The sequence below is a fragment of the Lupinus angustifolius genome, unplaced genomic scaffold (assembly GCF_001865875.1).
Source record: "Lupinus angustifolius cultivar Tanjil unplaced genomic scaffold, LupAngTanjil_v1.0 Scaffold_215_44, whole genome shotgun sequence".
Taxonomy (NCBI): Eukaryota; Viridiplantae; Streptophyta; class Magnoliopsida; order Fabales; family Fabaceae; genus Lupinus; species Lupinus angustifolius.
In genome coordinates, this window is record NW_017727028.1 from 3,334 (window position 1) to 15,813 (window position 12,480).

The window sequence follows — 12,480 nt, forward strand, 5'->3', positions numbered from 1 at the left end:
AATAGTTTCATCCTGGAGTTGAACAGAAGCACATTTTGACCCACTTGGAAATCCTTTGTGCGGATCTTCCGGTCATGATACACTTTGAATTTCTCCTTGTACAGCTTGGAGGACTCATATGCAGTGAGTCTCATTTCCTCCCATTGTTGCAGCTGTACTTTTCTATGATCATTTGATGCTTTTGGGTCCAGATTGAAAAATTTGAGTGCCCAATATGCTTTGTGTTCGAGTTCCACTAGTAGATGGCATGCTTTCCCATAAACTAGCTGAAAGGGGGACAAACCAGTAGGGGCTTTGAAAGCTGTTCTATACGCCCATAGTGCATCATCTAATTGAAGAGACCAATCTTTTCTTGTGGTTGATACAGTTCCCTCCAGTATTTTCTTGATCTCTCGGTTAGATACTTCCGCTTGACCATTTGTTTGTGGATGGTAAGGGGATGCCACTTTGTGTCAGACTCCATAGTGTTGAAGGACCTTCTCCAATTGTGAATTGCAGAAGTGTGAGCCTCCATCATTGATCAGCACTCGCGGTGTGCCGAACCGACTGAATATATTTCTTTTCAGAAATTTCACAACGGTTTTGGCATCATCCTTCTGTGCAGCTACCGCTTCTATCCATTTAGATACATAATCCACCGCCACCAAAATATAAACTCGTGAACATGACGGTGGAAATGGTCCCATGAAATCAATTCCCCAGCAGTCAAACACCTCAATTTCCTGAATATTAGTTAACGACATTTCATTCCTCTTGGAGATTCCGCCCGTTCGTTGACATTTGTCACATTGTTGGGCATATTGATATGCATCCTTAAAAACAGCAGGCCAGTGGAAACCAGATTGGAGGACTTTAGCAACTGTCCTCTCGCCGTTGAAGTGCCCTCCGTATGGCGAACTGTGACAATGCCATAGGATACTTTTAGACTCTTCTGCAGATACACATCTTCTCAATAATCTGTCTGACCCCGTCTTAAAAAGATGAGGGTCATCCCAAAAAAACTGACGGGAATCTCTCAGGAATTTCTTCTTTTGATGCCAGGTCAACTCTTCGGGAATGACTCCAGTAGCTTTAAAGTTAGCCATGTCAGCAAACCATGGCCTTTCTTGAATCGAGAGAAGCGTTTCACCTGGAAACTCCTCCACCACCTCTGATTCTCTCACTGTGACTCCTTGATTTACCAACCGTGAGAGGTGATCCGCGACACAATTTTCACTGCCCTTTTTGTCCTTGATCACCAAATCGAACTCCTGCAACAGTAACACCCAGCGCAACAATCTCGGCTTGGAATCCGATTTAGTTAGCAAATATTTAATAGCAGCATGGTCAGTAAAATCACTTTCGACCCAATCAGGTATGATCTAAATTTTTCCAAAGCATACACTATGGCTAGTAATTCCTTTTCAGTAGTGGCATAATTGATTTGTGCCTCATTCAGCACCTTACTAGCATAATGTATGGCATGGAAAACTTTAGATTTTCGCTGTCCTAGTACCGCCCCGACTGCGTAATCGCTAGCATCATACATGAGTTCAAAATCAAGATGCCAATCGGGTGCTACTATAACAGGAGCAGAAATCAGTTTTAGTTTTAAGGTTTCAAAAGCATTCGCACACTCAGCATCAAAATGAAAAGCAGTATCTTTGTTAAGAAGATTACTGAGTGGCTTTGCAATTTTAGAAAAATCTTTGATGAACCTTCTATAAAAACCTGCATGTCCAAGGAAACTCCGAATTCCCTTGACATTGAGTGGTGGTGGAAGGTCCTTGATGACCTCAATCTTTGCCTTATCAACTTCGATGCCTCGAGAAGAAATTTTGTGTCCCAGAACTACTCCCTCAGTCACCATGAAATGACACTTCTCCCAATTCAGCAGAACGATGTCCAGGTTTGCTAAACAAGTCTCAAATGACGACCCGAATACTGAGAAGTCATCCATGAACACCTCAATACATTGCTCTACCAAGTCGGAAAAGATGGCTAACATGCACCGTTGAAATGTTGCCGATGCATTGCATAGTCCAAATGGCATCTTCTTGTATGCGAAGATACCAAAAGGACATGTGAAAGCTGTCTTTTCTTGGTCTTGGAGGTCTACAGTGATTTGATTGTAGCCCGAGTAACCATCCAAGAAGAAGTAAAATGCTTGTCCAGTTAGCCGCTCTATCATTTGATCCATAAATGGCAGAGGGAAATGATCTTTCCGAGTGGCTTGGTTCAGTTTCCGATAGTCGATACACATACGCCATCCAGTGACTGTTCTGGTTGGAATTAGTTCATCTTTTTCATTCCTAATGACAATCATACCCCCTTTTTTGGGACCACCTGAACCGGACTCACCCACTTGCTATCAGATATGGGATAAATCATCCCAGCATCCAATATTTTAATTACTTCCTTTTTAACCACTTCCTTCATGGTTGGGTTAAGACGTCTCTGAGGTTGTGCTACCGGCTTGAAATCATCTTCCATGTGAATCTTATGCATGCAATAGGATGGACTGATTCCATGTAAATCAGCCAGTGTCCACCCTATCGCATCAACATTTTTATTCAGCACCTCAATGACTTGTTGTTCCTCGACAGATGACAAAGTGCTGCTAATAATCACCGGTTTCTGACTTCCTTCTTCCAAAAACACATACTTCAAGTGCACAGGAAGTTGTTTCAACTCCACCTTTGGAACCTCAGGACTATAATCTTTATCCAATTTCTCTACATGATTCTGATTGGATATAACCTTACGGGATGCTTCTAGCTCTACCAAATATGATTTTATTAGTGTATCCTCACTTGGGCTACTTCCATCCAACTCTCCCATCAAAACCTTTGCCAAGGGATTAGTGCTCGTCATATGAATGTCATTAAGAAAAAATAAGTCCTCAATGACATCCACACGAAAACAATGTTGCTTGTCCCTTGGATGCTGCATAGCTTCGAACACATTAAAGTTGACCTCTTGGTCCTCCACTCTAACCTTCAGTTTTACCATCATCAACATCAATTATGACCCTTGCAGTTTTCATAAAGGGTCTACCCAGAATTAGAGGAACTTCCTTGTCTTCTTCAATATCCATGATAACAAAGTCTACGGGAAAGACTAACCCATCTACCTTTACCAAAACATCCTCTACAACTCCATATGGATACTTGACAGATCGATCCGCAAGTTGCAATGTCATTCTGGTAGGCTTGATCTCTAAATCCCCAATCCTCTTCAGCATAGACATGGGCATAAGATTAATGCTAGCACCCAAATCAAGTAGCGCCTTTCCCACCGATAACTCACCGATTGTGACTGGTATTGTGAAGCTAATTGGATCTTTGGTCTTTTCAGGCAAAGACTTCTGGATTATAGCACTACACCCAGCTTCCAATGTCACAGTCTCTTCTGACATTTTTCTTTTCTTTGTCAACAAATCCTTCATGAACTTGGCATAAACAGGCATTTGTTTCATTGCCTCCATAAAAGGAATGTTGATCTGGAGATTCTTGAATAAATCTAAGAATCTAGCATACTGACGCTCTTTATCTTTCTTGGAAGGACGTTTTGGATAAGGGAGATCCTTCAACTGAGGTAATTCAGTCTTCCTCTCATCATTATTCTCCCCTGTAACAGTACTAGTAGTATCACCTTCGTGATGTTCGACCTCCTTACCCTTGTGTACATCTCTGATTATCTTTTCTGATGTTCCATCTTCAGTTCGACACAACACCTCTTGCTCAACAGCTAAATTCTCCCCAATGCCTTTACCAATAACCTTACCACTTCTGGTAGTGTTAGATTTGCAGTGCTCTTTTGGATTAGTCTGAGTGTTAGCGGAGAATTGTTGTCTATCTGCGTTATGATCTGCCATTTGCTTGGCTAACTGACCCACCTGAGTCTCTAGATTCCTGATGGATGCATTAGTATTTTTCTGGTTGGCAATAGAAACTTGCACGAACTTCTCTAATATTTCCTCCAATTTTGTTTGTCGCTCATGCAGTGGTGGATGTTGACCTTGCTGGTAAGAGGACTGATGTAGTGGTTGTCTGTTAGATGGCCCTGTTTCATGCCTCCATCCATAATTCTGATTTTGACTTGGATTTCCCCTCCAACCTTGTGAATACTGATTGTTATATGGAGGGTTATTGGGAAAATTTCCTTGTCGAGGTTGATTAGTAACTTACTGAACCTCTTCCTCTAGTGTGGTGGTAGGTATTGAGCAGTGACTAGTGGGATGTTCCCCTCCACAAAACTCACACCGCAAAACTTGTTGATGAACCAGAGGAGTCTGTATTGTATTAAGCTGTTGAGGCAACTTAGACATCTGCTTAGTCAGTGCTTCTATTTGTTGAGTTAAGATCTTATTCTGTGCCAGGATAGCATCTGACGTCTACAGGTCAAGTACCCCTTTCTTCTGTACTGATCTCCGATTATGTTGTGCCTGCCTATCTGTTGATGATAAGGCAGTTATGATTCTTGTGGCTTGTTCTGCATCTACTGCCATAATTGTTCCACCCGCTGCTGCATCTAGAATCATCTTCGTTTCAGGCTTTAATCCATTACAGAAGATGTTCAACTGATCCACATCTTCAAAACCACGATTCAGGCATTTTCTAAGTAACGCCTGAAAACGTTCCCAAGCTTCATAGAATGCTTCATCAGCCCCTTTCCTGAAGGTTGATATCTCAAACTTCGCATACACATACTGAGCTGGTGGAAAAAATCTTGTTAAGAACTTGGACTCCAAGTCACTCCAACTCGTGAAGCTCTAAGTTGGATAAGATTTCAACCACTCTCTAGCTTCACCCAACAAAGAGAATGGGAATAGCATCATATATGCAGCTTCCCGTTGAGCATCATTATAACCCATTGTGGCCACCAATTCATAGAAATTGTCGAGATGTGCATACGGATCTTCATAATCTTTCCCTGTAAACTGGTGAGCACTGACCAGGTTCAAATAGGCGGGCTTGATCTCCACAGTCCTATCCGTATGTGGGATAACAATGCTTGAGTAGTGCCTTGGGCCCTGGTACATGGCATAATCGCCTAAAGTCCTCCTTGGAGGATTAGGCCTTGGGTTATTCCCTGTGGCATTTTGCATATTTTCCATTTGAATTGACTGAGACTCTGAAACTTCAAACTGTTTAGAGCTACAATGTGCTTCCTTAATGCCTTGCTTCTTCTTTTCTTTTGCTTTCTTACGATTACTTTTTGCTGACTTCTCAATTTCAGGATTGTGCTCCAATTACTCGTCAGTAGCTTTACCTCGCAACAGCATAAATAAGAAAATTATGACAGAAGTTAGTACAAGGGTTAGCTATACAAAAAGATACAATTAAAGAATAACTATGTGCAACTCCCAATTGAATTTATAAAGAACTAATATAAATCGCTCGATGCTCCCCGGCAACGGCGCCAAAAACTTGTTAGTACATTTTACGTAACGACAAGTGTACCGTATCATACAAGTAATAAAATCCGGTAAAATACCGGGATCGTCCTCAGGGAGCAGAATGCATTTATATTAATTCCTACAACGGTCAATTGAGAGACTATGTACAAATATTGATTGATAAATTTGCATTGAAAGTTTTAGAAACAATAGCTTGAGTAAACAATTTAAGATAATAAAACAAAAGGGTTGGTATCGAAACTCATCATTCTTTCCCTTTTTACATCCATGGATTCAATCCCTAATAACTTGTGAAGTTACTGAATTTGATGCACATTTTTCATAAAACAATTACATCAGTCCCCTGATTGTAACATTCTTAGGTAATCACTCAATTCCCAATTCCTCAGATAATTGGATGATTAAATAGCATTAAAATCAAATGTAAAAGCAATTCCTACATCATTGTCCATCCCTAGATCAATTGTGTAGGAAGAAAGACAATTCAGATCCAGTATCAATTTTAACTTCCCAGTTAAACTTGAACCTTAAATCATGAATTCAGTAGCTAATTGAAATCATGCAATAAATAAGGAACAAACTTTCCAAAATCAAATAACATTAAAATAGAATTGAATCCAGGAGTACAAAAGTTAAGAAGATTACATTTTGATTCCCAACTACGAAGAACTAGCCAATCATCCTCGCTATTACAACGCTTAAATCATGAACTAATACAAAGAAGTGTGTAATAGAATCGTTTCCACGATTTCTATTTAATTCTTCCTATATTTCGTGCCCAGATTTTTTCCCAAAATGAATGAATGAATCCTTTGAATTATGAAACCGCTACTTCTAATTCCAACTTCCATGTTCTCGCTCAAGCTAAAGATTCTCACTTGAGCGAGGATACAAGAGATTCCCAGGCCTGAGCACCTCGCTTGGGCGAGGTGTCCCTCGCTTGAGCGAAGATCAACAGAAGCAATGGTGATTTGTCGCCCAGTACCTCGCTTGGGCTAGGATCCCTCGCTTGGGCGAGCATCCTTCGCTTGAGCGAGAGCATCAAGTATTTTGGTGCCTTTTTCTCTTATTTGTCGCTCTAGCGACCCTTTCCTCTCTTGGGCGAGTCTTGCAATGTTCAGAGTCTTCAACCTTCTTCTTTTTTTCTCTCCTCTTTTCTTTATTTATTAACCTGAAACAACAACAACACCATAAATTCCTAAGATCAACATAAATGCATACTAAGTGCCCCACAAATTATATACAATTTTACTCTAATTTAGCACTTAACAAATACTCAGACATGTTTTAATCGCAAATGTTTCGCCGAAGAGGTCACATCACTTTCATGAGTGAAGTTGGCTTGTTAAACTAGCAAAAGTACGATTTTCTTACAAAAAATCTCTTAAATCACTCATCTACCTCTTACACAATCCACTTTTTGAAAATCCTTTGGTATTTCCCCTTCCTAAATGTGATTTATTTTTCTTTAAGAGCCAACTCCTAGCTTGGAGAAAACACTTGGCATTTTCACTCTCTCTCGTTACTTTTGAAATTTCTAAGAAATATCAAGGTAGTTCTCCATTTTTTAATTTTCATCATTTAAGATCTAACGATTAGATGTTTATGAAATTTTAGTATAATTTTCATATGTATGTTAAGAACATTTTCAACCGTTGAAATTTTCAAATAATCTTCCTAACTCTTTTTATGCTCAAAACTCTAAATATGTGCTTTCTAGAACTTAGGGAGTTGTTTTTGAAACCATGAACTCCTTGTTGCTCATGGGGCTGTTTTTAGTGTTTAAAAATATGACTTTTGTTGATTTTAGTGAAAGGGGAGGATTATGAAATCAAAGGAACCTCCAAGAAGTTTTGAACTATGTAAAATTTGAATCTTTTCTCTTATTTTTGGCTTGAGAAACCATAGCCTTGGACAAGATAGAAAGTGTTTATTTTGCCATGTTTCTAAGTTAGATGTTTATAAGTTAGATAAGGTTTGTTGAAAAGATGATTCATTGTTGTTCATGACTAAGAAACCAACACCTATTAACCCTTGTGGTTATCCTAAAATTTGGAGGTGTTGGAATGATCATGAAACTTGTCGAAACTACATTTGTTAACTTACTTTAAAGTGGTAAGATTAACAAAGGATATTTTGGTTTAAAAATGTTAACTTTTATATGTTGTTCATGACTACGAAACCAACACCTATTAACCCTTCTAGTTATCCTAAAATTTGGAGGTGTTGGAATGATCATGAAACTTGTTGAATCTACCTTAGTTAACTTACTTTAAAGTAGTAAGTTTAACAAAGGATATTTTAGTTTAAAAATGTGAACTTTTATTATGATGTTCATGACTATGAAACCAACACCTATTAACCCTTGGGGTTATCCTAAAATTTGGACGTATTGAAATGATCATGAAACTTGTTGAATCTACTTTAGTTAGCTTACTTTAAATTGGTAAGGTAAAAAATTGATATCTTGATTTAAAATATTGTTTTAAGTATGGGATCAACACTATCAACATTTATAGTTGTATTAGAAAAGAATGTGTTGAAATGACCATGGAAAACCATTATACAAAATATGGAATCTACTTAAGATGACTTGCTTTAAAGTGTTAAGATCAACTTAGGAGATATTGATTTAAAAGTGTGGACTTTGATTAAGAAACTTACCCTAAAGTGGTGAGTGTGGCTCAAAAAGTCTCCATGAAAGTATAAATTTATATTGAGATAAAAGTATAAACTTCATTAAAATCTTACCTTGAAAACAATGGAAATCGTGAACAAAACTTTCGATGATAAAGGATGTTTCAAGGACAAATAAACTTAGACCAGATGGATGAAAGTAATCAAGCCCATAATAGGTTAAAATTTTGTTTTTGTACTTAAGGGGTATCATGCAAGTTTTGAAACTCTCAAACCTAACGATTTCCTCTTGTGTTTATTTTCGAAGCTTTCGATGTTGGTCCGCAAGATCGTTTCCCACTTTTCGCCAAAGGAATAACCCACACTACACTCTAAGGTGAGGGATAATACATCGTGACATAGTGGTGTCCGAATATGACACCTGAGTCTCCTCAACTACCTCAAAAGTTTAGAGTTATATTTGTGTATTAAGAAACCCATACTTAATCAAATGTTTGCATGCTTGGACTAAGTACGAATAATTTCTTAAGTTATATCATTTAGGATATGTATAGATGTAGAGTAATATTGTGGTTATCCATGGATGAACATTACTCGAATAACTATAACTTGGAATAATTGATTAACTCTTTTACATAATCGATTATCGATATCAAAAATCAGAATCTTGTAACAACTGTAACTAGAAATAATCGATTAACATTCGGCATAATGGATTATCAGAGTTATCGCTGGAGCATCAGACCTCGCTTGGGCAAGAGGTCTATAGGCGGATTAGGAATAATCGATTAACCCTCCAAAGATGTAAATTTCGTAAGGAAGAACAATCACATTAGACTCTTCGGAGTTTGTACAAGAAGTTCATCATAACCAAAGTAATAAGTGCAAAAAATAATTACCCTTTTTTTAGCATAATATTTATGGAATAATTTTCGGGGCATTACAAAGGCAAACTAGATTGTCCCATATTGTCCTCGTAGAGCTAGCCTCATCATCCCAAATCGTTTGCCTCCTCGACGATCCTGTAACATCATTGGCTCTAATGACATCTTCAACAACCTGTGATGATCACCTCCTTTTCTCCAAATCTGGGGGAAAGATGTCATCACGAGATCCCTCGGGGAACCAGGGTCCAGAAGTAGCTAGTCCATATGGAGTCGTGGACGGGTTAGATGGAATAGTGGGTATGGGCCTCCTGCCTATTAGAGTAATGGAAGCCTCCCTGACGGTGTGGTATCCTAGGAAGTGCATAATGGTGTTGTCGCACACAAACTCCAAGTCTATGTCACAAGGACATGTATAGGTGTATCATTTGTCATCAACTCTCCATGTCCCTTCTGGGGACATCGAAAATCGATAACTCCGAATCAATGTAGATCTGTCTATCTGAATAATGATGTGTACAAGTACAGAAGAACAAAAGAGAGGGAGTAAAACATCTAATGAATACTCTTCATTGAAGTCGTGGAATTACATAGAATGCACACCAAGACAAAAAACAAACAACAAATATAGCATGATTGGTACATCCAGCCTTACACCAATATCCTCCCACTAATCTATTAGTAAACAACCGAGAGTACATGTCCCATATCAGGCTGATTTGAACGCAACAAACTCATTCTTCGCAAGGATATATGATCGATCTGTTCCAACTGAACTGTCCATTTCAGAACCGTGTCATATCAAATACTTTCTAGACATCCCTCTCATCGATCCTGAATGCAAAAATGATTTGTCAGAGATTATATAGTTGGCCCTGTGAGAACTGTCTGATCTAACAGAATACATCATCCAGGAATACACGGGACTCGTCCAACATAGACTCTCTCTCAAGGCTTTATTGATGCATCACCATCATCACTATCCCTATCAAAATATTGGGGCTCGTTCGTCTCCTTTAATTTTCCTCTCCAATACTTCATTATTTACAATGAGTGGGAAAACTATCCAAGGTTAGTAGATTAAATCTTTTAATCATCATATTTTACGTGATCGGCCCATCCTAAGACATCTTCCAACAGAATGCTGCCTGTGGGACCCGATCATAAACCATAACACAATAGATGAATAAACTCCTCACCACTCTAAACCATCACTGAATCCCCCTAGACGACCCAATGGCCAAGCCACTTACGGTTAGGCGATCTCGCTACATGGGAAAACATAAACCTTTTGGGCCTCGCCCTTAATGACATAACAGTCGACTACCTCACCAAGAGGGCCCTAAGTAATCTCGTTACCACTCTAATGATAGGTATTTATTTCATCATTGGGACATTAGTCCTTTTTCATGTATTTTATCTTGTATTACTCACATTCCTAAACTTCCTGTCATTTAGATGATTTGAAAACACTTTATTTTTTTGGGTTCTCAGTCTCAAGACTTCTTACACTATAGAATTGGAATATGCTCATCTCCTTTTCATCCTCACATCCTATGACATTGTTTCATCATCCAACCCCTCACCACTACTGGGTAAAATCCTAGATTTCATGATCACTTCCCCATTGTTAGCACATGTTTTTATGTCTTGAGATCAAACAGACAATTCATACACATAAGCAATAAGAACAATTATTTAAGTAATGTTCATCCATGGATAACCACAACATTACTCCACACGTAGACATAATTTAAATAGTATGACTTAAGAAATCATACATACTTAATCCAAACTGACAAACAATTGATTAAGTACAAGATTTCATAATACCCAAGACAAGTCCAATCTTTTGACGAAGTTTAGGAGGTCCTAATGTCATATCTTGAAACCATTGGGTCATAATGAATTTTCCAGCACCTGAGAGTATCAGATGAATCTTTTCCTTGGCGGCATGTGAGCAAAGAGTATCTCGTGAAATTTCGGAAACTTCGCCAGTATAGTAAACAAAACATATATCAGAATACTTGAGAATTAAAATTCTTGCACTATAATACTTATGTTAAAACATAACTTTTAATCTAATATGGACTTAATAAGTTTCATCCATTTGATTCAAGATTAAATATTCTTGAATCATCATTTATTATTGAAAGTCTTATTTTAAAAACAACACTTTAAAATAAAACTTGAACAAAACTTGTACTTTTGAAGTAAGGCATTCTTACTAAGATCAACATCTTAAAGTAAGATTTTTAAGTTAACCTTACCATTTTAAAGTGAGCCACTTAATAAAAAAACAATACTTGAATTAAGACTATTTGAGTCACACTTACCACTTTAAAGTAAGTTAACTTAACCAAAGTCAACACTTTAAATCAAGACTTTTAAGTCCAACTTAGCACTTTAAAGTAAGCTAACTTAATCAAGGTCAACAATTTAACTTAACATTTCTTAAGTTAAACTTACCATTTTAAAGTAAGCTAACTCAAGTAAATTCCACACTTTAACAATAAAAACTCATTCTAATCCTCGCTAAGTGTCACGGTTTTGTTAGGGTGCCCAACGAGTGTCATTCAACAACATTTCATTCTAATCAACCACAAGGGTTTTTAGTGTTGATATAACAACCATTAACACTACTAACAACACCACTTTAACACATTTACACACACTTAAACTCATAAACATTTTGGACTCAAAAAAATAAAAATAAACTCTTCCAACACTAACCAAGGTCACAGTTTTGATGGTTCAAAGAGTGGAGAAAGTAATTTCTCCATGAACATCCAAACTCATTATGAACATCCATGGCTCCACCATACTTTCTGAGCCACAGTTTGTCTCAGGTTCATTTTTTTAACATTTCAAACACTAACATTCATTAAAGGGAAGATAAAGTAAGAATGGTGAGAATCAAATAGATACTTTGTGCAAAAAGTTCATCAAACTCTAGTTTAAGAGATTTAAAGACATAGAGAGTTGGGAGGCTTATTTATAACTTTCAACCATTAAAAGTGTTTATTACATACATAAGAACAACATACTAAAATATGATAAATATCTAGTGGTGTATGTGTGAGAGATTGAGAAAAGAAGAAGAGAAAATACCTTGAAATTTCCTTAAGGATGCTTATGGCCAAAGAGAGAACATGAGGATAGAACCATGAGTTCCCACAAGGCCAATGGGTTTTGATTTTGAGGAGGGAAAATCTGAATTGGGATGGTGAAGATGGATGGGTCAAAGCATGATGGTGTAAGGAGATTAGGTGCGTAAATAGTGGAATGGGTAAGGATTTGATTTGGCTTCATTGACAAGCGATTGACTCATGATGCGACTAAACTCCGACTTGAACAATATGGCGAGATTTAGCTATTAATGTCATGCCCGAGTAATGTCAGGTAACCTCGTTCGAGGATGCACTCCCGATTTAAGATTTATACCTAAAATGCCTAAACATGGACTTGCAACTGAAAAATATCTAGAGATGAGTTAAGGACAAACTTGGTGTCTATTTTGACTTGAAATAAATTTTCAAAGTCAATGGAAAAGTTGGA

The 12,480-nt window shown here is 37.7% G+C and overlaps 1 protein-coding gene across 1 annotated transcript; it reads right to left on the minus strand.

Annotated features, from left to right (window-relative positions):
- Positions 1-2,971: 2,971 nt before the first annotated feature.
- LOC109340637 lies at positions 2,972-5,098 on the minus strand. The gene is made up of 4 exons (XM_019578355.1): positions 4,792-5,098; positions 4,391-4,695; positions 4,175-4,273; positions 2,972-4,108 (listed from the first exon to the last, which is right to left on the minus strand). The coding sequence occupies exons 1-4, from the start codon at positions 5,096-5,098 to the stop codon at positions 2,972-2,974; spliced, it is 1,848 nt and encodes a 615-aa protein (XP_019433900.1).
- Between the last annotated feature and the right edge of the window lie 7,382 nt (positions 5,099-12,480).

What these genes read in the sequence shown, in the direction of transcription:
- LOC109340637 (XM_019578355.1), bottom strand. Translation starts at nt 5,098, where the DNA reads ATGGAAAATATGCAAAATGCCACAGGGAATAACCCAAGGCCTAATCCT. An exon ending in ATTCCCATTCTCTTTGTTGG is followed by an intron (nt 4,696 to 4,791) that starts GTGAAGCTAGAG and finishes TTTTTCCACCAG; the next exon opens with CTCAGTATGTGTATGCGAAG. An exon ending in CCACCACACTAGAGGAAGAG is followed by an intron (nt 4,109 to 4,174) that starts GTTCAGTAAGTT and finishes TATAACAATCAG; the next exon opens with TATTCACAAGGTTGGAGGGG.